The 27506-nt window shown below is 44.1% G+C and overlaps 1 protein-coding gene across 1 annotated transcript in view; it reads left to right on the top strand.

Annotated features, from left to right (window-relative positions):
* LOC129354620 (plasma membrane calcium-transporting ATPase 2-like) overlaps positions 1-27506 on the top strand; it is a 61890-nt gene that overhangs the window by 14874 nt on the left and 19510 nt on the right. Inside the window, 7 exon segments of the mRNA XM_055024064.1 lie at positions 10363-10779; positions 19223-19420; positions 19709-19966; positions 20204-20261; positions 20263-20327; positions 20417-20542; positions 23389-23424. Of these exon segments, the coding sequence (XP_054880039.1) occupies positions 10572-10779; positions 19223-19420; positions 19709-19966; positions 20204-20261; positions 20263-20327; positions 20417-20542; positions 23389-23424 (949 nt within the window). The 5' untranslated portion in view covers positions 10363-10571.

Here is a 27506-nt window from a genome sequence, read left to right as displayed (position 1 = left end):
AAGTTCAGTTCTGCTCCCGGTGGGTTCCTGCAGCTCCGTTTGTCTGGCTGTCAGAGAGACAAACACGTTTCCTTTGTCACCTTCGTGGATCGCATTCCTCCTGTCACACAGCCTCCCACTCAGTCATATCAATGGCAGCTTGTGTTTTGTGCGTTCACATGTTCTGCGCTCCCTGACACCAAACATTCCTGGGATTCAGGCTGACACATTGTCCCACTGGTCCTCAGCCCAACAAACAGCAGACTGTGAGTCTTTTTTTCCGCTCTGCTCTCAGTCACAGATGCTCCACCACAGTCATTTGAGACTGAGTAATGTGCTGCTCAGAGCTGCAAGAGGCTGATGGCGTGAGGGTCACTTCACTACTGATGAGGAGGATTACCAGGATCTGGGTGGAGGATCTAAAACTTTATTTAGTTTCAAATTCAAACACAGAATTCTCTTGAGCTTCTGTTCCCCCTCAAACAAGAAAATGGTTCAGGAATATAAAAACCAGCAGCTCAGTCAGACTTTAAGTTTTCTCACTTTCACCAATTTCCTGACCTACCTGTTGCTGAGCGAAACCCTAAGAATGAGGAAGCTTTGTGGCTTAAACAACCTGATTAATTGAGATGAATGGAAACAATCAACTCATTTAGTCACTAATGTAATCATTACTGAAATAAACAGATTTCAGTTTGCTGAAAGAACAACAGTCTGAGCAGTAATTAAGTCAAAACCACACAAAAATATAAATATTTTCCCTGAAGATGAAAAAATCTTTTTTGTATGTAAATCCGTTTTACCCAGAAGTCCTTTAGCTATAGCTTCACCTGGTTCACATTCTGTAAATTAATCTCCTATTAATCACCGTTTGCATCCAGTTATTAATCAGCTAATCAATAAATAATGACCAGATCCGCCTACACTTTCATACACATGACGTTAGAAGGATTTTCTGTCTGCAGATTCATCCTTTGCTGGAAATGATTCAAGTCCTCACCAAATGACGATTCTTATTTGGCTGGAACGTAATTATTTATGTATTTCTAACATTGTATGAAATGAGCTAAATGAAAAATCTCAGAATTAGCTGATTAATTTTTTGAAAGAAAAAAAGAATGCCTTCTTGGTTTGCATCTAAATTACCTGAGTGCTTATTTTAATGATTATTCAAATACTTTCACTTTTGTTTTGTAGTACATTGCATTTCACTGCTGTCATATTTATCTTTAATATGATAACAAAAGACATATTGTCAGACACCCCAGCAGACAACTGGTGACAGGTTTTAACCGCATGCAAAACCTGAACACAATCTGCGGTACAAGACTTTTTTATTGCATGTATGTGTGTATAGTTTATTTAACAGTGAGCATGTACAGCAGCATGAAAATATGAAAAGAGGCTTTGAACCAGACTTTAGCTCTTAGATGACGACATACAGAACATTGTTCATAAAATATAAACTATGCAATTCACACTGTTCACAGAAAGTAGTCCAAAAAATACAACTTGTTATGCTGTATTCATCCCATTCTGTCATCACATTGAGTCTAAGCGAGTTTCTTCCTTTTTTAAAAGACTGACACATTGTCCCACTGGTCCTCAGCCCAACAACAGCAGAAGCTAAAGCTGAAGGACTTCTGGGTAAAACAGCCAATGTAAATAAATCATTAAACTTCACTCAATTTTTTAAAAAATTGAGTGAAGTTTAATAATAAATGTCACAGTCATGACATTTTAAAAACTAAAGCCAGAAAGTATTTCTGATCACGAGGCAGCCAGATATAGAGGAGCAGTCAGCAGCTGCAGCTTAATATTTATTCATAAATCACACCCTGACCGTGTCGCTATGCAGACTTGGTTATTTGATAAACAAAGTTTTCTGATTATAATTTAGCTCTTGTACAAGATCGGGAAGCATGTAATGCATTTTAAATAAACTTGGTGAGGGACAGAAACAAGGTGAAGGGCGAATCTAATAACTGAAATATGTTTAAATATGGATGGTTAGGACTCAACCAGAACCAGAACTGTTCTGTCTGGCCAGGAATGTCGGAGAATATTAGATTATCATAAATGTCACACGAATGGAGGTTTATAAGCCTGAACCTTGTGGCTGAAAGAGTTATCACTGTATAAGACATACAGTAATAAACTACAATATATGTCCCGTTTTATCAGTTAGTTTTTTTTTAATGTAAACATTTATTCTGGTATTAAACATACTTTTATTACTAGGCCCATATTTCTGCTTCAAAAAATATATATTTTTATTGTTTTAATGCAACATATTCTCATTATAATTGAGGAGTTTTGATTGGCTGTTAGTAGAAAATCATCATTAAGAGACCAGGCTGTTTAATCTCATTAATCTCATTAATCTTCATTACTGAGATTAATGAGCTTTATTAAATGGGTCTGTAGATGTTCAGTATGACAATGAAGAGACATCTGATGTGTTTACGAAGCTTTGTTCCTGTAGATATGGCAACCATGAATGTGATTTTAATTCTCTTCATTCCTGAAGTTTGATTTCAGAACGTTTCTGTTGAGCCTGCGTTTCTGCGCTTCACTGGCAGCTGATGTCCAAACGTCACGGATCTGATGGTTAATGGGTTTACTGGTTCTGCTGGTCAGGAGGCGTTCGCTTCACCACCAGCCTGGAGTCACAAACCGTTCTCACAGAAATCTGACTGCGGCTCCTTTTTTAACTACAGATATTTGAGGTTATAGTATCGGAGAATACTCCTGAACTGTCTTAAAATGTTTATTTTTTTAAACAGACATAAATATACTACTGGCTGCACAGTGGTGCAGTTGGTAGCACTGTTGCCTTGCAGCAAGAAGGTCTTGGGTTTGATTCCAAGCCCGGGGTCTTTCTACACGGAGTTTGCATGTTCTCCCTGTGCATGCATGGGTTCTCTCCGCTTCCAAAAACATGACTGTCAGGTGAATTGGTCTTTCCAAATCCTCCCTAGGTGTGAGTGAGTGTGCATGGTTGTTTGTCCTGTTTGTCTATGTGTTGCCCTGCGACAGACTGGCGACCTGTCCAGGGCGACCTGTCCAGGTGACCCGTCCAGGGCGACCTGTCCAGGGCGACCTGCCCAGGTGACCCGTCCAGGGCGACCTGCCCAGGTGACCCTCCAGGGCGACCTGTCCAGGTGACCCCGCTCGCTCCAAACGCAGCTGGAGAGGCACCAGCACCTCCTGACCCCGTTAGGGAGAAGGGTGATCAGAAAATGGATGGATGGATAAATATACTGAGTTGCAAATTTATTTAGTAACTCTGCACCAGTACAGTACACTTACACACCAATATAAATCTCAGTATAAAATCAACACAACTTTAATTAGTTCAGTTTGTGCAAGTAACAGTAAAACAGCCAATGTAAATAAATAAGATTGAAACAAAAAGTTGTCAAACATGTAAACCAAACTGCATCAAACCTTCTTTCAAATGGTTAATAAAATACAATTAAGACGATTATATTTAAAAAAATATAAATAAAGCATGACAGTGCTCAGAGCACAAAGTATAGTATTAGACTGGATAGATCTGGCACATTGTCATCAGTACCCAATCTAGAATGTTTTACAGATATTGATATTTGAATGGTGCATATCTACTTTAATCAATAGAATGACTGACCACAAAGAGAAAAAATGGATCCCGAGAAAAAAATCTTGACTGAGCCTGAAGACCTGCTGGGTGAGCGAAGCCTTGCTAAGTGGTTTTAACATTGTCTGCAGGTTTACTTCACTTTTGTTTCTGCCGCTGGTTTCTACAAGCTCTAAGTGTGTTTTGATGTTGTGGAGGGCTGATGTCTGGACCAGGTCAGACAAACCCTGGCTTTGGGATGTGGGATTGTCGTCTGCAGTCAAGTTGGGTTTCCTCTGGTCTGCCTGCTGTTTCCTCTGCTGGTCAGCTAGCTGTGTAGGTTTAGCTCAAACTGGTTTCTGCTCTAACATTTCCTGTGATAAGCAACAGAAACACAGGGCCTGCTGCTGCCTCCAGAACAGGGAGCTCCCCAGTGCTCACATTAGACCTGAGGTCCACTGCAGGTCTCCAGAGTGTGTTACCTGTCTAATGTGTGTGTTGCACGTCTAATTATACAGTAGCTGGCTGTGCTTCGTTCCCTGTAACGTAACCAGAGACGGCTACAACCAAACGGTGTTAGCTTAGTTGTTGGGAATTAGTAGTAACTGATAATCAGCTGGATTAGCATTGGCAGACGGCAGTCTGTTTGGATGTGGAGCAGTGGGTTGGATATGATGCATTCACTGACTCAGACTGCTTTCATCAACTCATAATTATCATTTTCAGACATTTTTACCTCCACATTTACTGTCTGGCTTCTTCTGCTGCAGAATTATGACACGTCTCACCTCAGCGACATCACTTTGAAAACTATTGTATCTGATTTAGTTCTACATATGGACATGGCACATAGAAATAAATTACTGAAATTTATGTATTTATTTGGGTAAAGTTCAGTTATGAAACAGGAGAAAACTTTTCTGGACATTTTGTCAGAAACCATCTGCTGTGATACAGAATAACATAAAAATGATCTCTGGTTTTGACTTGTTGTAACATGATTTTTGTGTTGTTAAATAAGGTTAAAATGGAGTTCAGAAAAACTAATGGAAACAGTGGAATTTGTAAACGATAAATCAGATTTCTTAGTGCCATGTTTGACTCATGTTTCAGCCTCAAACCGAAGGGAAAATAATGCAGCATAATTCAGTCGGTTCAGTCCAGCCGGTTCTGTGGTTCTGCTGGTTCTGCTGGTTGCAGCAGAGGTCACGGTCCGTTCCCAGTCGGGCTTTTCTTAACAAACTGCTTTAAATAGTGCTAACTGGGTTGGTCCAGATGAAGGCTGCTCCAGGGCCCGGTCTGTTTAATCACGGTTCAGTTTGGTTCTGAGGTTCCTCCTGAAAACACCATGAGGTTCTGATCCGGACAGGTCTGCTGACTCGTTTTCCCCCAGGAACTCCTCCAGGTGAGTGGCGGTGATGAGTCAGCAGACGGTGTCTGCAGCCAACAGGTTCAGATGAGAGCAGAACCTCCTGGGGATCGGGTTAAACCCTGATCTGGACCCAACATAACCAGAACCTTCTGGAACGCTTTAGTTGGAGAAAATCTGAAAGTTGATTCTGTGTTGAAACTCATCAACCAGAATCATGTAGTAAATAATAACCAGGTCAAGGTTCAGTAATGATAATAATAATAATCTGGGCGCTTTTGTTCTTAAATCCAGTTATTCCCTCTGCTTCCTGTTGCTCGTTCCTGTTCTCCCATCTGGGAACCAGCGGGTCAGACATCAAACATAAATGGGTCTCCATAGCAACAGAGAAACTGATGGTTTTATTGTTTGAAAGTGATGGATCAGAGGATCTGGAAATGAAGTAAAATTGTAGAAAAAATATTTACACAAAGATGAATTAGTAGAAATAAATTAAATAAATGTTTTTGCTGTTGCAGGTTCCTGATTCTCCTGATCTGGCGCTCAAAGTGGTTCTCATTAAAGCTGCAGAACTTAGCAGCAGTCAGCATGTCGTAGAAAACTGGCAGTAAATGTTAACCGTTATTAATCCCTTCATTCGTGCTCTCTGAAGTTATTTATGCAAACAGTTGATGTTTAGAGCAGCGTAAAGAAGTGAAGAGCTGCTCCAGTCTCAGGATGTTTCCCTCTGATAGTCGGCTAGATTCGGTTAAAAATTCATCATCTGTTCCATCTCCAGCTGAAGTGGTTCTCTTTCTCTGTTCTGAGTCAAACCAACCAAACCCTTTGAGCAACCTGTTCTCCCCCTCGCCTGTGGGGGCGCTGCACCAAGAACCACTGAAAGAAACGACACAAAAACCTGTTATGAAGACACTGAGAGCAACAAAATGTTATCAGAAATGGAGAGGCTTCAGATTTTAGATGTTGGAGCATTTCTGTCTGAAAACCACAAGATATTTTTTCTGGTAGTGCGACGCTAACGCTTTGTTTTGGTTGTATTTACCCAGAATTCCCTGGTCCTGCTTTGGTCAGCTTGGCATTGACATTTGCATCCATTAAGCATCCTGGCTGAGTCCAGCTGCAGGAAAACATGTTTACACCTGATGATGATGATGATGATGATGATGTTGTCAGGTATTTGTCCTCAAAAGGTTCAACCTTTAACTACTGCTTGGCTCAAGGGCGGCGGCAGGTTCTCTGTTCACACAGCATCTGCAGCTGGTTCTGGTTTGGGTTCTGCAGCAGGTTCTGGTTCTGGTTTTGCAGGTGGTTCTGGTTTGGGTTCTGCAGCTGGTTCTGGTCCTGGGTTTTGCAGGTGGTTCTGGTTTGGGTTTGTTGGTTCTGGTTCTGGTTTTGCAGGTGGTTCTGGTTTGGGTTCTGCAGCTGGTTCTGGTTCTGGTTTTGCAGGTGGTTCTGGTTTGGGTTTGTTGGTTCTGGTTCTGGTTTTGCAGGTGGTTCTGGTTTGGGTTCTGCAGCTGGTTCTGGTCCTGGTTTTGCAGGTGGTTCTGGTTTGGGTTTGTTGGTTCTGGTTCTGGTTTTGCAGGTGGTTCTGGTTTGGGTTCTGCAGCTGGTTCTGGTTCTGGTTTTGCAGGTGGTTCTGGTTTGGGTTCTGCAGCTGGTTCCGGTTGTGGTTTTGCAGGTGGTTCTGGTTTGGGTTCTGCAGCAGGTTCTGGTTCTGGTTTTGCAGGTGGTTCTGGTTTGGGTTCTGCAGCTGGTTCTGGTTGTGGTTTTGCAGGTGGTTCTGGTTTGGGTTCTGCAGCTGGTTCTGGTTGTGGTTTTGCAGGTGGTTCTGGTTTGGGTTCTGCAGCTGGTTCTGGTTGTGGTTGAAGGGGAACCTGGAGGAAACCCTCTTATCTCATCTCTGCTCTGATTTCTCTTCATTGCTCCGTGTTGATTCTTGAAGCCGGTTTCTGTTCAAACTGGCGGACCTTATTTATTCATTCCCTCTGTCCAGCAGCTGTTAGACTTCCTGGAGAACCTTTGACCTCTAACTGGGCCTGTTGCAATAAGCAATAAATCAATTAAATTAAAAATAGTTCTATAATCTCTTTTTCTCTTTCTAACTGGATGATAAAAATCTTCAGTCTGATGTTTTGGTCTCAACTCATCCACTTTTGAAAGATAGTTTTATTTAGCGAAACTTCAGAATTATTTTATTTGTTGTTTCTGCTGTTTTCCTTATTTATTTTGGAAATTTAAAGTGTCTTCCACTTGTAAATATCAGATAGGTAATGCATTTAGGACCGCATGCCCAGGCAGCCGGGATAATTAGTGAAAATCAGATGAGTCCAGTCAGGTTGTTGATGTGGATAACTGCAGGCTGAACACGGCCCATCTGCATCCTGTCAGGTAGACGAGTCGTCTCTGCAGCTGAGCGTCATCAGACTGAAGAGCTGCAGGTTGGCTCAGAGCGTGCTCTGAATGCAGAAAGCTCCAGCTGTGTATGTGTGTTGCACGGCGACCCTGCTATTCTTCGTCATCTCTCTGCAGTGTGGGATTTCCTCCTTCCTCTCAGGTCATGTGACTGCAGATATGGGTGTGGTCTCCTGCATTCTTGCCGCCTCCTCCGCCCCAGGAACTGGAGTGTGTGTGTGGCATGCTGCAAAACACTCCCTCTCACACAGGCACACGCACATTTGTCTTGGCCAATCCCGCTGTGCAGCCACTCTGCATGAGGAAACGTCTGCATGGAGTCGCAGAGGGTCGGAGTGTCGGTGTGTGTGTTTGGCTCTGATGCAGAAAGAGAAGTTCCTCTTCAAGTGGAGGGTGTTACCAGAGTTTGCGTTGTGTGCGTGTTGGGAAGGGTGGTGCAGGCTGCTCCTTTATGCAGAGCAGGTGTGTCTGCAGAGGCTCAGAGCGGGGAGGAGGGAAAGGATGTGGGAGGATGAAGAGGGGGGATGAAGAAGAGGAAGATCAGGGCCAGACTGTTCTGATTTCTGTCAGTCCAGCTAAGAAAACACAACCTTTTCATTCAGATTCAGAAAATACAACAGTTTGGATGTTTTCAACAGTTAGCAGTGAAGCCCGCCCCCTTTCTGCCATATTCCACCTGATTGGCTGAAAGAAGCTTCTCTCTGTTGCTAACAGAGCAACTTTAACAATATAGTCTGAATGATTTCTGTTCTTAATCTGTGACCTGCTTACAGATGTCTGATCTCAATGTGACGTCCGTGTTTGCCCTTTGACCTCAAAGTTTAAACAACAAATCTGCTGGTACCAAGCTTTATGATCTATAACAGAAACAGCTCTAAAAACATAATGAATATGACATATTTTCACTTGTCTCTCCAGTCGTGAGCGGTCATAAGTGATTTGCATCAGGAACAGGGCAGTCAATGGAAAACAATTTAGCATCTGTTAGCAGCTTAGCGTGAAGCTACCTTAGCTAAAGTTACACCGAGGGTGTGAATACTTAAGAGAATGCAGGTTCTTACCTGTCTGAAAGCGAACCTGTAATGAATTCAGCCTTCCTGTTATCTGCTGAACGTCCTGCTCTCTCTCGCTTGCCGGCAGCCTGAACAAACTGCTGAGTCAACTTTAAACCTGAACTTAAACGCCTCGTCATGTTGCTGCTGCATTCACAGTTTCCCTTAACGTGGTATTTTTACATTTCCAACCGATCATCCTGTTCCCATTAGAGGCTGATCCAGGCTAACGTCAGTGTCTGACCCGACATGTCCACAGCTGTCATGTCTACACAGTTTTATGTTTTCTGACCTGATGTTTATTTTGTGATTATTACTGAGTGATCACAGCAGTGGTAGATTAGCTCACTTAATCATCTGCTCTACTTACGATCTGTGTGTGTTGCCTTTTTTTTGACTTGACTGAAACATACCACATTCTGCAGCACATCCACATGTTAAGACTGTGGATGTGCACATCAACGTAACTGATGTGCACATCAGTTAAGCGTAACTATCTCCCTCAATTCAACTAAAACTTTTCACTGACCTTGAATGTAGTTGTTGAAGTGTTGAAATTAGTATAAATTTAAGATTTAGTGTGTTATGCTGACAGCCGAAAGCAATGGTAGTCATCGTCGGCGAGAAGTTTTTTGGGGACTTAGAGCGCATGACGCCACGCTGCAACGTGTCTATACTACGCAAAATGATGCACAGGCTCACTGATTCTGGGTAAAATGCCTCAGATACAGCTGCTGTTTCCAATATTAGAGGATTATTAATATATAATAACTGGAGAACTATCCAGAGTTTCTCCGTTGCTGAGGAAACTAAAGATTTCCAGAATCCCCCTGCTGCCTTGCCGCTTTCCTGGGACCCAGATTGGCAGGAGCGGATAGTCAGCTCCTCTGATATGAACCTGTTCTCAGTGGACGTCCACAGTTCGGCGATTGTCTCCTAACACTTTTTGTTTCTGTTCAGCCTCTCAGTGTCTCTAAGCTTCCCTGAAGCAGCACAGGAGGCTCCTCCCCCTCGCTGCTGATGTAATGACCTTGTGACATGTCTCTCATTGACCTCTGTTCTGCTGCCTTTTTGTATTCAGCTGATATTTTGCAACGTTGTTCTCTGCATTGTCGTCCATCAGGAATGACTGGGTGTGTCCCTCAGGGCCAAACATAGATGCTACCTTTGGACTGACATGGGTGTGTGTGTGTGTGTGTGTGTGTGTGTGTGTGTGTGTGTGTGTGTGTGTGTGTGTGTGTGTGTGTGTGTGTGTGTGTGTGTGTGTGTGTGTGTGTGTGTGTGTGTGTGTGTGTGTGTATACACGGTGCTGCGCTCAGATCTGTAGCTGCTCAACATGTTTAGTACGACTCAGAATGACTTGGAGACGAGTTATTAGTGGAAAGAGTTCAAATGTCTTTGGTAGGAATGAAATCTTTTCCAACAGGAAGAAGAAGTGAAAGCAGCCATCATGGGGATGATCTGTCACTAGTCCACTGTTGTTGCTGTTTCCATGGCAACAAAAACAGCCAATTCAGCAGAGAAATGACTCAAATATGTTTTTATTGTTGCAGCAGAAAAATCTCAATATTGCTTTCATGCATTTAAAGTCACAAAGACTGGATGGATAATTGTAGTGGTGATAGATATGATGAATCTGTTTGCCCTTTGACCTCAGAGAGCAGAGGGAAAGGTTCAGGTTTTCGGTTCTGGTCCAGTTTGTTCTTTATTACAAATATTTTTAAAAACAGGCTTTTGTTCCAATCATTTGTTCTGAGTCGACCTGAATTCAGTGGAAAATAATGGAAACACCAACAATATGGCGGCTCTGTGAGCGCCACACTGAACTCTGGAAACCCAACAAAGGATTTTCTGGGTTTTCTGGAGGATCTGATTAGATGGTTCTGGGTCTATAATGAGTTCTGATCTCTGCTGCTGTTTGGGTTAAGCCTGTTCCTGTTTCCCTACAGAGTGGCAACATGTTTACTTCCTGGTTTCCATGGTGATCAGAGGGAGCATGCTCGTCCACGCCTGGATCTAAGCTCTGCGTTCATCTCCAGCAGCCGCCTCCAGAGGGGAGAAGACCGAGCGGTCCAGAACCGCAACCCGCCAGAACCGACCGCACCCACAACCCGTCAGCCGCCAGCCCGGACAGAGGAGCAGCGCCAGCGGCATCGACATGGCCAACAACACAGCGGACCACCCTCCGGGGAACTCGGTGGCCGAGGGCGGCCATGACGGCGGCCATGACGGCGACTTCGGAATCAGCATGCAGGAGCTGAAGGGCCTGATGGAGCTGCGGAGCGCCGAGGCTGTCGGAAAGATCCAGGAGGGTCATGGAGACGTGCAGAACATCTGCCGCAAGCTCAAGACCTCACCTATTGAAGGTAGGAACCAGAACCGGTTCTGAGGGCTGGGTCCAGAGGCTGGACTGGAACTCGTGGTCTGAGACTCAAGTCCTGGTTCCAGTGTCTGTCTGATGTGATGAAATAGGAAGCTGAACCATTTTGACTCCAGACTGGACCACTGGGAAAGCAGCACTAGATTATTATGAGATGTTCTCTTAGCAACAAGTAGCTTCATAATAAAATGGATTATTATGGGATGTTGACATATCCTAGCAACCAGTAACATCTTGATAATTTCAGAACCAAATAAGCTGACCTTTGACCTCTCCTGTAACTCTGCAGAGGAGGAGAACCCGGGTTGGTTCTGATTGTTCCTTTTTGTTCTGGACCTGGGCCGGTTCTACATGTGGAACCGGCTGCTGCTGGTGTGAGCTGGGAAGGCAGGTGATGACAGAACCGGACCTGTTTCCGCGCAGCAGCGTTCTGCTGACCTGCAGGTCCGGTTTAACGACCAGAACCAGAACCACGTATGGTTCTGGTTTAGAAACAGATCAGTAACGACTCACCAAGCTCCCAGATGTTCTGATATATTCAGAGGAAACGGACCCAACCCCAGAACACCAGATTGTGTCAGAGTAGAAAATGGCCGTGATGTTGCTGTTTACTCCTCCCTCCTTTTTGATCCCTCTGTGTGTGTGTGTGTGTGTGTGTGTGTGTGTGTGTGTGTGTGTGTGTGTGCGTGTGCGTGCGTGCGTGCGTGCGTGTGCGTGCGTGTGTGTGTGTGTGTGCGCGTGCGTGCGTGTGTGCGTGTGTGTGTGTGTGTGTGTTTCCATGGGTCCATTCCAGGATTGAAATTAGTTCCAGCCCGTTCCCCTAATGGCTCCACCGATCATTGCTCTGCTCCATTTAGTAATCAGAGGACGTCGAAGTTACTCCTTTAATGATAGAAGCTTCATTAGATTGGCTTTGCTGATACTGGAGGGGGCGGGGCTTAAGCTTCAGGACAAACGAAACCGGGTCAGAATGGATCATCTGCACCCACTGGTAGGAAACGTCCCTCAGGGAAGGTGTTGGGGTTGAATCTGACCTCTGACCACTCCAGTCATTCTTACAGCTGCTTTTCCCCGTTTCTTTTGATTCAGTCAGAGGAATCCTCACATTATCAGAGCTGCCAGGAGTATGAATAATTGTAGGCCTAACCTTTGACCTCCTATATAAACGCTCTTGATGACTCAGTTCCTGCTTCATGGTGGCCATCATCAGAGCTGCAGTGAATTTTTAACGAGTTGCTGCAACAGAATCAAAGGTTTATAACACTTAATCACTTAAATGTTATAAAACCACACAATTATGAAGGTTTTAGTGATTTAGGTTTAATGTCAGAATGAAGAGCACCTGCAGAAATACAGAAATATTCAGACTTTCATTATTTTTCTGTTTTTATATTACAAAAGCTTATTTAAGCATCACTAAATCTTAAAGTGAAATATCAGATTAGATGAACATGGGAGATGCAGATGTCTCTGGTCTCGTCGGTGTCCCTTGTTGGACCGCTGTGTCCCCTCAGAGAGCTGGGTTCTGGTCCACTTTGAGTCCAGGTTCTCTCTGTGAGTTTGCTCTTTGTTGGGCTGAACCATGTTGAGAAACAGCTAGCAGGAACCGTTTCATGGTGACAGGCTTTAAAGATGGCTTCTATAAATAAGCTGCTATTTTAGGACAAAGGAACACTGGCTGTGGTGTCACTCAGGTGAGAAGATGGCAGCTGGTTGCTATTGTCTCTGTTAGCAGTGCAGCTTTCATCTCAGCATGTCTGATCCAGGACGTCTGAAGCTGTCAGTGAAGAAATTTCATCTTTCATTACGAACGTCTGCAGATTTTTGACATGTTGGAGAGCAAACAATTAGTTCAGAGCAGCAAATGCTCCAGATCCAGACATGTTGGCTGTTTTTTATAAACTCTTAGCGTTAGCATTGCCGTAAGCATCGCATTTAGTATTGAGGCGCTTCAGTATTGTTCAGGGAAAAAAAAACGTTCTTATTTTTGCACCAGATAGCAGCTTTAATAGGACGGCTATGTTATAGGGAGTCTGGGGATCTACAGACAGGATACCAGTAGTAAATGTCTTACATGTGACAAATGAGTCTATTCATCAAACTGTCTCACCAACCGTCAGCTAGAGAGGTTGGACCCACCCAGCAGATCAGTGTGGGTCAGACATTTAAAAAGTAAACAAATCATCATCTAAATATTCTAAAAGAAAGGTAAAAAAGGATTCAACAATTAAAAACCAAGAGTCCACAAAAGCTAAAATGATCCTTTATCTCAAAAACAAATTCAATTTGAATTTACAAAATACCTTCAACGACATCAGTTTATGTTTAAATGTAGTAAAATATCCTGTCGACTCTTCACTACATGCATCACATGTTTACAATGACTCAAGTAAAAATGAATAAGGACGTGTTCTCAGGAATCAGTATTTTTCTCCTGTGTTACTGCTTCCATGTTGACATTTTAAGTTAGTTTTAACTCATACGCAGATTAGATCTGCTTTGCTCTGAGTCATTGACTGCAAATCAGATACTGCCTCCTCAGAAGCTCAGAGCAGAACCCGGGGGTTTCGGGTTCAGCTCTGAGCAGAACCCGGGGTTCAGCTCTGAGCAGAACCCGGGGTTTCGGGTTCAGCTCTGAGCAGAACCTGGGGGTTTCGAGTTCAGCTCTGAGCAGAACCCGGGGTTTCGGGTTCAGCTCTGAGCAGAACCCGGGGGTTTCAGGTTCAGCTCTGAGCAGAACCCGGGGTTCAGCTCTGAGCAGAACCTGGGGGTTTCGGGTTCAGCTCTGAGCAGAACCCGGGGGTTTCGGGTTCAGCTCTGAGCAGAACCCGGGGTTCAGCTCTGAGCAGAACCCGGGGTTTCGGGTTCAGCTGCAGATCTGACCAGCAGCAGCGTGGACTCGTCTCCATGGAGACCAGCTGGTTCCCATGGAGACTGATCAATGGATAGATGCTGAGCAGGACTAATCATAGATATTTCAGTGTGGATGTTGAGGATCGGCTATTGGGTCAGAAACCTACCCTGTTACTGCAGAACAGGAAGTGACCCAAATCATTTCATGGCTTGATCGAGTCCAGGAGGCTGGTTCTGCTGGGTTCTGCTGGGTTCTGCTGGGCTCTGCTGGTTCTGCTGGGTTCTGCTGGGTTCTGCTGGGCTCTGCTGGTTCTGCTGGGTTCTGCTGGGTTCTGCTGGGTTCTGCTGGGTTCTGCTGTTCACCTGACGGTTCATTAGTCTTACCTGAAGACAGTTTAGCTTGAAAAGCCTGAGATTGGGCTGAACCAGTCCGGTGTTTTATAGGGATGGAAATCATTTTTCTTTAAGTAGTTTGTTCATAGTTGGTTATTGACCTTTGACCCCTGGTTCCTGGGGGGTTTCAGTGACAGCAGAATTGATACTGATCCAGTTATTAATTAAAAATTAATCAAAATGTTCATAATTAGATAAAAACTTCTGAAAAATAGTTTCACCTTGTGGAAAATGCCAGAGATTTTAATTTCTGCAACATGAATAATTACATTTAAAATGCATTTGAATGAGTCAGGAGCAGAAAAAAAATTACTTGCACTTTAACATTTCAAAAAGCAAATGAAAGACTTTAAGAAAACCAAAACTATGCAAAAATAAAACAGCTAAAAAACCCAGGATGGTTGTAGAATGATGAACCATCTTTTCCAGAAGTTGAGACATTTTCAGGTCATTTGTAATGTTTCGTTCTCTCTGACGTTACTGAAAGAAACGAGAGCTAAGAGATGAAGGTGGAAACATGGCACCTCTTTCTGGTTCTGACCCAGTCGGAACCGGATTGGGAGAGGCCGACCCAGTAGAGTCGGACCAGTATCCCATCGCTGTCTGGAATCCATTGTTTTCACTTCTGATGCTGATATCTGATGCTTGATATCGACTGATGTCGATCCATTACAGAAAAACAGCTGCATTGACTTTAAATGTTTCTTTTTTCTAAACACGAACATAAATGTAGTAACTAATTTATTTATAACTCTGCACCAGACCAACTTGCTGAAATACACCAACGGCTTCAGCAGCGTGGTCAAACATGTAAAAACAACTTTGATTTGTTCAGTTAATTAAGAGATAAAAAGCTGAAGTGACAAATAAGACTAAAACAGTAGTATGACTAACTTGGTCAAACAGTAAAAAATAAAACTGAAACTAACCTTATTTCTAATGGTTAAGAAATGCAATTAGGAGTGATTAATATAATTTAGAATAAATAATAAGGCATGACGTCGCTCAGAGCAAAGCACAGAATACTACAGAATAGATTCTCCCTCATGGATCAGAACCCTGTCACTGATCGGTGCACCATATTAATGTCTGATTGGTGCATCTCTGGCTGCTGCAGCTTCAGCTCAGTGCTGAGATGTTGGTCTCCTGCGGGACGCTGAGCAGCTGTCAGAACCAGAACCAGAACCCGGAGCGGAAACAGGAGACAGAGGAGGTTGTGTGAAGCTGATTGTGCTGCTCAGTGACAGCAGCTTTCAGCCTCAGATGATCAAACTGGCTCTGAACATCGATCAGCAACGCTCTGACAGCCGCTGGGATATTTTTAAAATCCGTCCTGCCAGCCTCATTAAGACGGGAGCTGGACTGTCGGTGACAAACCCGATGCTACTGAGCTGCTGCTGCTGCTGCTGCAAATAATCGATTAAAACTGATGATGATCATCTGCTGATCAAACATCACCTGACCAGATTCACCTCCCACATCCTCTCTGGGTTCTGGTTCTGGTCTGTCACTACAGAACCGCTCCAATGGGCTAGAACCAGGCCTGTTGCAATAACATATTCTGCTGGATGTTAATTTGTCCCAGAAGTTATTGCAATAAATAATAACATTGGTGTTATGAGAGCCTTTTCAAGTAATATTATGGAAATAGCATAATATTGCAAGAACACATTCTGAAAGATCAATAAAATTGTAATTCTATTGAACATTTAACTCTTAAGTATCCCAGATTAAAGAGAAAACAACAGAAACAATAAATAAAATTATTTTGAAGTCAGTAAAGTATATTTTATTCTGTCCTTCAACACCTGATTAAAGACTTTTATGAATAAATTTTGCATAGTAAATAACTTTTTGACAAAAAAAAAATAATGCAAACAGGCCTAGTTTCAGGTCTTTAAGCTGCATTTATTTCAGCACCTGAAAAATCTGGGTGTGATGGTTGATCCTGTGTCTAAATTTGATAATCATATTAGCGCTTTTATCCAAACCAGTTTCTTCCAGCAGCGAACCTGTGCAAAGATAAAATCTCATCTTCCTCAGCCTGAATTTGAGAGATCTATGAGCACATTTATTACATCACATTCAGATTATTGCAATTCTTTGTATTTAGGGTTTGACCAGAGCTTTTTGGCAGCGACTGTAGGGCGTGAAAAACGCTGCAGCATGTCTATCAGCCTTGTTCTCACATCTTTCTCTGGCTCCCCGCTTTAAGTTTTCATCTGCCGTCCACCCAGTGCGTTGAGGTCAGACAATCAACTTCTGTTGGCTAATACCAGGTTAGAGTCTAGAGGTGACAGAGCTTTGTCTGTCGCAGCACCCAGACTGCAACTTCAGACTCAAATCTCATCATTGTTTCTAACACTCGTGAAAAAAGGGGGAAAGAATGAGAACTTAATTGATTCAGGTTTTGGGAAATTGCTGAAGTCTTGCTGCATGTCTTTTTTTTTTTTTTTTGTATTTTACTATCAATTTTATATATATATATATAATATATATATATATATATTATATATATATATATATATATATATATATAATATATTTTTTATTTTAATTTTTTTTTTTTTTAAGTTTATCATTATCTATTTACAATGCTGTAATTATTGTGAAGCACTTTATATAAATACACACCAAAAATGCTAAATATTAATTTTGGTTTATTTTCTAGTGCAAATATTAGACAAACTAACTTAAAAGTAACTTTTAGCATAGAGGCTTGTTTATGAAAAGGTTCTTGTTATATTGGCAGATAAGTTAACTTATAACATGCGGAAAATGTTTTAAGTTAAATAATTTGCCAAAGGAAGTAGAACTTTTTCTTCAATATTAAGGAATTATGTAGTTAAAACAAGCCTCTATGTCTTGGTAAAAAGTTACTTGTGAGTTAGTTTTGTCTTATTTAAAGTTTGCTAAGATATTTGCACTAAAAACTAGAACAAAAATACTTGGTAAGATTTTGTTTTTTCCTGTGTAAACTTTGATCTGACCTGATGTAAACACGGTCTGATTTCCAGACTCGATTTCCTTCCAGACCTGGTACCAGGCCCGGCTCCCTGGGTAAAGTTGAATCAAAGTTTAAAGTGGAAACTCCTCTTCCAGTTTCAGTTTATTATCCTGACAGAACATATTAGTTTCCAGCTGCTGGTTGCCTCATATAATATTGTGGCACCAACCCTCCCCCACCTATTGCCTTGCACTGCCAGTCAGCTGTCTTAAAGAAGGTTTTCTCTGGATTATTTGGAAGTGTTTCTGGTCCTGTAAAGCTGTCATAGTTCAGATCTGCAACAGACTGTCTGTGGTTCAGTCAGGAAGCTCAGAGGGCTGTTCAGTAGCAGACTGCTGGCTAGCCTGTCTGTCTGACTGACTGACTGACTGCTGGACAGACTGCTGGCTAGCCTGACTGACTGACTGACTGACTGCTGGACAGACTGCTGGCTAGCCTGACTGACTGACTGTTGGACAGACTGCTGGCTAGCCTGAATGACTGACTGCTGGACAGACTGCTGGCTAGCCTGACTGACTGACTGACTGCTGGACAGACTGCTGGCTAGCCTGACTGACTGACTGACTGACTGCTGGACAGACTGCTGGCTAGCCTGACTGACTGACTGACTGCTGGACAGACTGCTGGCTAGCCTGACTGACCCACTGACTGCTGGACAGACTGCTGGCTAGCCTGACTGACTGACTGCTGGACAGACTGCTGGCTAGCCTGACTGACTGACTGACTGCTGGACAGACTGCTGGCTAGCCTGACTGACTGACTGCTGGACAGACTGCTGGCTAGCCTGACTGACTGACTGCTGGACAGACTGCTGGCTAGCCTGACTGACTGACTGACTGCTGGACAGACTGCGGGCTAGCCTGACTGACTGACTGCTGGACAGACTGCTGGCTAGCCTGACTGACTGACTGACTGCTGGACAGACTGCTGGCTAGCCTGACTGACTGACTGACTGCTGGACAGACTGCTGGCTAGCCTGACTGACTGACTGACTGCTGGACAGACTGCTGGCTAGCCTGACTGACCCACTGACTGCTGGACAGACTGCTGGCTAGCCTGACTGACTGACTGACTGCTGGACAGACTGCTGGCTAGCCTGACTGACTGACTGACTGCTGGACAGACTGCTGGCTAGCCTGACTGACTGACTGACTGACTGCTGGACAGACTGCTGGCTAGCCTGACTGACTGACTGACTGCTGGACAGACTGCTGGCTAGCCTGACTGACTGACTGACTGCTGGACAGACTGCTGGCTAGCCTGACTGACTGACTGCTGGACAGACTGCTGGCTAGCCTGACTGACTGACTGACTGATGGGCTGCTCTGCTCTCACTGCATTGCCATAATCATATATAATCAGTTGGTTTAGCTTCTACTGTTTTCATAATTTCCCAGAATGCAGTAATCCAGAGCTCAGGCCTCCATTAGCTTCCAGTTCATATTTAATTTAAGAGGAATTTGAGGAAATTGATCATAATCTATAACAAATGACAGATGGGATCATTTTTATCAGTTTATCTCCAGATTTCTTGTCTGAACTTGAAGTACTGAGAACAACCTGAAGAGCAGCAGTTTTGCAACAACAGTTGGGTCCAGAACGTGGGTACAGATGGATCCAGTGCCGTTATTTACGATCATAAAGTTTATTTTAATGGTGAAAGTCAGGAAACCTCTTCTGAACCATCTCCAACCTCCAGACTGAGCCATTTCTAAAGTTTCTTTTTATATGGCCAGGGAGATTCTGGGCCCAGAATTTGGTGAAGGGACCATTAGGAATGGATCTCTGGTTCTGAAAGTTCTCTGACCCACTCTGAGATCCAACTGTTGCTGTTGGCAGCAGAGAGCTGGCCTGACCAGGAACCGGGCCAGGACAGCCCAGTAGGTGCTGATTATTGGCTCTGGAGGTTGAGCAGATGGAGTGTCCAGCAGGGCTTTGGCCGATCCGGTCCAGGTCAACTGAGGTGGTTCATCTCTGCTCTGTGAAAAGGTCCAGAACACGAGAGGGACGACTCCAGAAACAGGAGAAGTTCGATTCAAGATTAGTCTGCTTTCTTGGCAAACCGTTCCCGCTAGAGCCCCACCTCTGAGCCAACTTGTGGAGAACCCATCATGATTAGACTGCAGCAGCTGTCCAGAATCATCAGAACTAATATCTGTGCTGTTTGTTTCTGCAGGTCTGTCTGGAAACCCGTCCGATCTAGAAAAGCGCCACGCTGCGTTTGGGAAGAACTTCATCCCTCCTAAGAAGCCTAAGACGTTCCTGCAGCTGGTGTGGGAGGCGCTGCAGGACGTCACACTGATCATCCTGGAGATCGCCGCCATCATCTCCCTGGGCCTGTCCTTCTATCATCCACCAGGGGGCAATGCTGAAGGTCTGACTACACTCTAATCAAATTCTGTTTGATTATATTAGTGGTATCAGTAACCAGATTGTTATTAAAGTCGTTACTGTGACTGATTTTAACTTATAAGGTCGATGTCGCTCTGCGTCAGCATCCACTGTACTGTGCATGTTGTCTTCAGAAAGCAAGCAAGGATATTAGCTATTTCTAATCAGAATGAAAAAAATAAACTCTTAGAACCTGTTGTTACCAAGATAAAGGAGAACCTGGAGGTTGTCTTCATGGAAACAAGTTCATTGGTTGTTCATTGGTTGTCAGCATGTGGCCAGGCTGCGGGCGGCGTGGAGGACGAGGGAGAGGCACAGGCCGGCTGGATCGAGGGAGCCGCCATTTTGTTCTCTGTCATCATCGTGGTTCTGGTCACGGCCTTCAATGACTGGTCCAAGGAGAAGCAGTTCCGCGGGCTCCAGAGCCGCATCGAGCAGGAGCAGAAGTTCACCGTCATCCGCAAAGGCCAGGTGATCCAGATCCCCGTGGCTGAGATTGTGGTGGGAGACATCGCTCAGATCAAGTACGGTGAGTGGGTCACATCCGTCCCTTGGTTACTGATTATTCTCTATAAATGATTTATTGTTGGTTTATCAGCCGTGGCTAATTCATCAAACCTCTCCCTACATACCAGTTGATTGAAATGAAAAACTAAACACAATGATCAAAGACATGTAAAGCAACTCTTTCAAAGTTACTGAATCAAAATTATTGCAACAAGTTTTCTTGGTAAGCTGCAGCCCTGACCTCTGACCCCTCCTGCAGGAGACCTGCTTCCGGCCGACGGCATCCTCATCCAAGGCAACGACCTGAAGCTGGATGAGCTCTCTGACCGGAGAGTCGGATCAGGTCCGGAAGTCCCTGGACAAAGATCCCATGCTGCTGTCCGGTGAGTGGTTTTGGTCCACTTCCACCTGCTGATCAATAGAAAACAGGATCACGGCCAGAATAACAACCCGGTTCTGATCCGGTCCACAGGGACTCATGTGATGGAAGGCTCTGGCAGGATGGTGGTGTCGGCCGTCGGCCTCAACTCCCAGACCGGCATCATCTTCACCCTGCTGGGCTCCAGTGAGCACGACGAGGAGAAGAAAGTCAAAAAAGGTGAGACTCAGACAGGAAGCACAAGGTGTGATGTGGAAGGTCAGACGGTCGGCTAGAGGTCCAGAGGCTCGATCCATCAGGTTCTGAGTGGTTCCACTGAGCTTGTGTTGGTGGGAGGGGTTCCTGCTGTCCTACAGGAGAGACGTTGAGGGGTCCAACTGTCGTCTCCAAGCATCAGCGAATAAATGAGACCAGAGAGATGTGGAATCTGGAGACAGAACTTTTCCAGAACCTTTCAGTCAACAAACTAGACATTAGTTACTCTGCTTCAGCCGTGAGCATCAGCAGCTGGGAAGCTTGATATGATGAGCCAGGCTGGAATTACGCTGGTCTCACTTTTCTCCACATGTTCATTCCATGTTTTCATCAGAACAGCTGAGCTGTAGAAGTTCAGCTGGAACGGTTTATTCTGTTTAAACCAAGTTCCCTTCATGCTTTAAAAAGCCAGTTTCAGCTCATGTTTGACGCGTCTCCCTCAGTTTCACCTTTTTTCTTACTTTGAGGTCATCACTGATGCTGGGTTTCTCCAGAGATGATCTGTGTATTGAGAGGTGGCTCTTCGTCCTCACTTCCTGTTTTATCCAGTTAGGGTTGGCAGTGTCCTGCTGCTTTAGAAAGCATCCCTGGTCTTGAAGAAGAATTCAGTCAGGTTCTCCTTGAGACATGTTCAAAGAGAATTTTAAATATGTCTTCTGCTCTGAAAGACATAAAAAGCCTGTCTGTGGCTGTTCATGCTGAGTTTCTGGGTTCGCTGTCCAGAGGAGACGTTGATATTTGCTTTGTTCCGGACAGCCTCCTCTGCTCCATGTCATGGTCTCATTTATTCCTGCTGCGTTTTGGAGACCGAACCGAGCTGCTGCTCAAAGAGTCCCAGATTGGTCTCCAACCGGGCCGGCTCCGATCCACTCGTGATCACGCTGAATCCCCTTCCCTCACCTCCTCAGTTTGTCCCTTCTGGTTGTTTCTTTTACCAGTCGAGGTTTGAGTTTGTCAGGCATTCATTGAGCCGGGTGAACGGACGCTCACCAGAGAGAGAAGCCCCGAGATCCAGGAGAACTGCACTCTGGTTCCGGTCTGAGTCTGCTCCGGACCAGGCTGCCGATCCTGATGACAACGGACACAAATCAGACCTCATAGACCCGTTGAAGAGCCCACCCCCCCTCAACTCCTGCTGGAGGTCAAAAATTCCTCACTGACGATGACTAGCATTATCTTTAGCTTCAAATTGTGAACATAACGTGTTAAAACTTAAATGCATTTGTGATGTATAAAAGAAAACTGGACTCAGTGCTTTGCTACTAACTGACAACTAGATAACTAGGTCAGGAAAAAGTTTCATCTAGATAAGAGAGAGGGAAGTAGGTCAGTTATGCTAGCTTGACTTTGACATCTTTAACATGCAGATGGACTGCAGAATTCTGTGTTTCAGTCCAGTTAACAAAAAGGCAGCCCACACCAACTCTGGCAGATCATATTGCAGATGTTTGAATTAGCTATTCAACTACCGCTGTGTTAGCTTAGCTAATAGCAGTGGTAGCTAATCAACCACTGTTAATGTTCATACAAACACTTACTGACAATCACAAAATAAACATCAAGACTGAAACATAAAATTGTAACGGACTGAATGTTCTGTTCTTTATGTGGGGAATGTTTGCCTGTATTTTGGAGTTGAATCTTGATTCAGTACTGGAGCTGTTGTCAGAGAATATGAGTGGTTTTGAGTTGTTCAAGAATTTTTCAGTTGTTTTCCCTTTTCTGAGAAGCGCCACACTAAATTAATAATGCCTGCAGGTTTGGTTTTGTAAATGGTTCTACTGCGGCAGCTCCTCTATCATGGAGAATCTTTTTTGCCCTGCAGCGTTGTGCGCATACGAACAATAACATGCATCGTCTAGCTGCACCAGTCACATGTTCATTCATGTCGCGTCACATCCTCTCATTTCTTAGAAAGACACCCTGAGACTAAACCTCCCTTCACAATAAAAGCTCCTTCATGCAACCAGCAATCTGATCCTCACTCTGACTCTTCTAATCAGCCTTTTATCTGCTGAATTCAGTTTCTCACATTAGACCAGAGGTCTAAAACCTGACACACAAACAGCTCTTTGGACCTTTCTCATTAGCTCTAAACTTTGGCTCACAATAATACAGAAACCACAGATTCTTTAAAATATAGTACCCAATGCAAGTCTTGGTAGTTTCTCTGTTATTTCATGGAATAGTTGCAGTAAAATTCCACTGCAGAATGATTCTAAGGTTAACAGCAATATTTATTAGAATTAGAACTAGTTTTTTTTTATCATAAGATTGCAATCTGTGGGTATTGAGCATATTTTTTAAAATATAAGCTATAAGATATTAATTAAGCCCGAGCGGCGAAAGCCTATTGTAATTGAAAAGTTTATTTTCTTTATCTTTATACCTAAAAGTAGTTTTAAAATTTTGCTCATTAGAAAATGACAACAAATTCCTTGTGGTGAATATTTATATTAAAAAAAAGTTTTTCAAAAATTTTTGTAACATTTGCAGCTGGAAATGAGTTTTATTTAGCAGAACTCAGATTAAAAATGGCCGTCAGGTTGCAGAAACCTGGAGAAACAGAACGGAGGGTTCTGATATCAAGCAGCTCTGACGGAACCAGAACCGCCTCCAACGCCAGCTGTTGCACTGCTGGATGTCGGCGTCTCTCTCCTCTGATGTGTCCATTTCCACCCACAGCTCACACACACACACACACACACCTGTGAGTTTGATCAGTTTGAATTTTGTTCTCCCTCAGCTTAATTTGATCTTTCCTTTGAGCCATCTTATCAGCACTCCGCCCTCTCTCTCTGTCCGAACAGGTAAAAAACAAGGACCCCCCGAAAATCGCAACAAAGGTAACCCCTCCATCCATCCACCTGTCTCCCTCCCCGCCCCCCTTCATTCATCCACCTGTCCCCTCACACTCCTCCTCATCCTCCCTAATCCTCCCTCCCAGCAGCAGCAGGACGGGAGTCTCCAACCCATTTGTCTCTCTGCTGTCTAGAGGGGACGATCTCTCGCTTTGCTTTACCTGTCCAAGGGTGCAACTCTCACCTGTAACCACCACAGCGGTGGGAATGTCCTAAAAGCTTAATTTTTAAGGAGGCAGCAGGGAATCCTGCGATAGAGAATTAGGAATGTTTTCTGTAGTGGGCCGACGGTTCGGACCAGATCACCTGGGTCGGTGCAAATCAGAGCAATTTTTGTTATAAATTAAAATGATAATCATTAATCAATCAGCCACCGCCGGAAGGTGATGCAGCATCTGCTCAGCATGGAGGGAAACCTCCCCCAGCCGCTCAACATAAAGTCACGATGAACAAGAGGTTTAAGATTCATCTCCATCATCAGAATAATAATTATATGGTAAAGTTGATTATGACCGCTGACCTGCCATTCAAAGATCGGACCGGATCATGATCCAGGACTTTAGTTTGTTATGAGTCAAATAGTCTGTGAAAACATCAGCCTCCTCCACTTCCTGCCAGAGCTACTATTGACCAAAAACAGCCAGTTGTAGCTGTCAATCACACTCATGTACTCACTGCTAAATGTGCTAATGGTGGAAAGACAAATCACTGTTAGCGGAGTTCTGCTTATTTGCCACCATTGGGGGATATGTTAACTAGCATTAGCATTCACAACAGAATCTGCTGATGAGGAAAAGCTGTAGCGCAGCAAATGAGGATGGGGGATGAAGGATGAGCAGCGCCCAACAAGTTTGTGATTGGCTCATCGTTCATCGCTCCGACTGGATGTTTGTAGTTAGCACTGGTAGGAGCTAACTACAGAGGAACCCGACTTTTTCACAAATTACCTGTCTCATACCAAACTGTCACAGCATGGAAACAGTTTAAACAAATATGTAAAAAATATTTGTTCTAGAAGTTACTGCAGCTTTAGTCAGCGACAGGTTTCATCAGGAAACTGCTGGATACAAATAAAAGTAACCTCTTATCAGCCAATCGTTTTGATGTTGTTACTTTTACTGGTTCATGTAAAATGATTCCCAGCCGCTTCTGTGACTCTTCCTGTTAGAATGATGAGCTGTTTGGTTCCTGGGTTAAACTAAAATGAAATGAAAGGCAGATAGAGAGGAATGTCTAACATATTTATTTCTGGGTAAAATGTTGTGGCCCTGCTCCTGCAGTTTTCACTAAGCCTCATCAGAATAGCTTCCTCCCTGGTTAACCTAACACTGGCCCAAAGTTAGCTGAAATCAAATGCATTTGTTTTTTACTTCACCAGAGGCCACGCCTCCAGCAGCAGTCACCTGATCCAGACCTGCCGGACGAAGTGAAGCGTAAGGCAAGAGGCTGGATTTTACCAGAATAACTCAAATCTTGCAGGGTTATGTGTGTGTAACAAGACACACAAAAAACAAATGTTAAAACACGGCGGTGTCCAGTTTCAGTGTTTGATCATGTCCAGTAAGCCATTTATCAGTCTGATTCGACATTAAAACATGTTTTCAGTTCTGATTTATAGGAACCTGCAAGTTCTGAACATCTCAGGCTTTCAGGCAGAGAAACTAAATGCTGGTTCTGGTTCTGGAGCACTGAGTCAGCAGATCACTGCATGGTTCCTACAGATCAGGAACTCAAACCATTTATGGACCAGCAGCAGATCCAGTAACAGTGGATCCTAGCGGACCTGGAACTGGTTCCACAGAGAGATGATCTGCATGTCGTCGACATGGAAACGTTTAGCTCTCCGTGATGTAAGCCACTTTAGATCAAATGAAACAATAAAAACTGATTCTGGAAGGATAAACTGATCAGGTCTGGGTTGAGGCTCCGTGCTCCTATTCCTGTCTGACAGCGTGCAGTGATGATGTCATCGGGTCGTCGTCCAGAATGCGCCAACTGTCCTCCATCTTCCATGTGATCCAACAAATGTCCGGCTTCCTCTGCGGCGCCGCCCTGCTGCCGGCCTCCTGCCGTCACAGCATCTGCTGCAGACATGCCGCAGGAACTCACGCATCATCGGCTCTGATCCCACCGTCGTCCTGACAACGGCCGCCGAGAGGAAAACCTGGTCCAGGTCCACACGTCAGGACAGGTTCTGAGGAGTTCTGGGTTCGCTGATCCCAGCAGCATGGGAACAGCTCCGGTCTGGTCTGAATCGGATCCGGTCTGAACTGATTCTGGTCCAGTCTGACCTGGTTCCTCTCTGAACCGGTTCTGCTGAACTGGTTCTGGTCTGAAATGGACCTGTCTGTGGAGTTGCACCCTTCCAGTGTTGCTGGACCTCTGTAGCATTGTTCTGTTCTCATCCCCACTTCCAGGTGGGCGTGTCCTCATTCATTCACTCTTCCTCTTTCTCCTCCTCTTCTTTCTCCCCCTCCTCCTCCTCGCTGTTATGCATCGCTGTCGTTCCTCCATTTTGTTCGGGGTGATCCTTTGAGTTCATCTGGTTTGTGGAGTCGCTTCCCCCCCGTCAGACACGCCTCCTCCTCTGACCGCCGTGCGTTTCCCATGGTGCCTTGCTGCGCCTGTTCCTGGTTCTGTCGTGGGTCCGTGGGTCCGTCCTGTTAGTCCAGTGTTGTGGCTTGTTGTCAGAATGGACCATGTGCATAAAGCTCCACGGCTTCCTGGTTTGACACACGACTCATTCCCACATCTGGAATGTTACATGTCCTGTGCTGTGATGATGATGATGATGATGATGATGAAGATGATGATGATGATGATGTTGATGATGATGTGTATGGGATTAATTACCAGAAGCTCCTGCTGCAGGTTGGGATTCTCCTCTGATGTCCAACCAGGCAGGTCTTCATTAATGGTTTCAGCTGTTTTGTTTTCATTTTTTTGATCATTTTTTTATTCCTCATAAAACACAAGAGCTGATCAGATATGAACCAATAATCGTCTTTACTCTGATAAAACCTTAAAATGTCCCACTTTGTTAAACTTTCCTGAAGGTGTCAGCGTCAGCCAGGTCAGAGCAGTGCTTCTGCAGGAGGTCAGAGGTCAGCTGCAACCAAGAGAGGTTTAGTAAACAAACCCCCAGCTGACCTGGGAAGTTTTCACACCTCTGAACTTGATGCTTTTTCTGACAGACCAACACAAAATTCAGTATGGACACGTTTTGATCAGCAGAAATTTGAAAAGTGTGGTGTGCCTGTTTTCACTTCATATTGGGGTTTTTTTGTATTGTCATTTATCATAATACATTTTTAGTATAATAAGAAATTAGATTTTTTTTATTCAATTATACTTTTTTCAATAACAATTGAATAAATTATTATTAATGATCAATAAATATCAATACATTTGACACATGAATGGTGTCCTAAAACTATGCATTTCAATAGCAGTGTTTGTGTTTGTTTGCGTGTCTGAAGGTCTTAGTTGTACGGTTCTCTGAAAAAAAGTAATAAATATTTTATTGTCACTTTTCTTGTTATCAGAATAATATTACAAAATATTATGATTAAACCTCCAGTCTACATCACTCACCTCTGCACATCCAAAGGCTTGGATCTTAGTTTTGAAGTTTATCAGAATGAAGAGGGCTGAGTCCACTCCGCACTTTTCAGATTTGTATGATACTTCCACTTCACTGCTTTCTGTTAATCTGTCACATAAAATCCCACTGAGCCTCCAATTCAAAGGAACCAAAAGTGAGAAAGTTTGGTGTTGTGAAAGCATTTGCAACACAGAGCTGTTGTGTGGAGACGGTTGCCCACGAGGACCCGGTTAAAGACGGCCGAGTCCAGTTGCAGAGCGGCTCCCGGCTGATGCAGCAGGATGCAAATCTGAAGTTTGTTTATGGAAATGCAGCCTGTTGCAGCGCGGCCGCGGTCAGAGCCGCTGCAGGACGTGTTGACGGGTCTCCGTCATGTTCCTCCAGCCCGGACTAAACGTTCTCCTCTCTTCTCCACTCCCTCCTCTCCTTTCCTCCTTTCTCATTCATTTCAACTCAATTTATT

The sequence above is a fragment of the Poeciliopsis prolifica genome, unplaced genomic scaffold, assembly GCF_027474105.1.
Source record: "Poeciliopsis prolifica strain line A6 unplaced genomic scaffold, Auburn_PproV2 SCAFFOLD114, whole genome shotgun sequence".
NCBI lineage: Eukaryota > Metazoa > Chordata > Actinopteri > Cyprinodontiformes > Poeciliidae > Poeciliopsis > Poeciliopsis prolifica.
The sequence above is the reverse complement of the archived record's forward strand: the minus strand, read 5'-3'. Positions and strand labels throughout refer to the sequence as shown.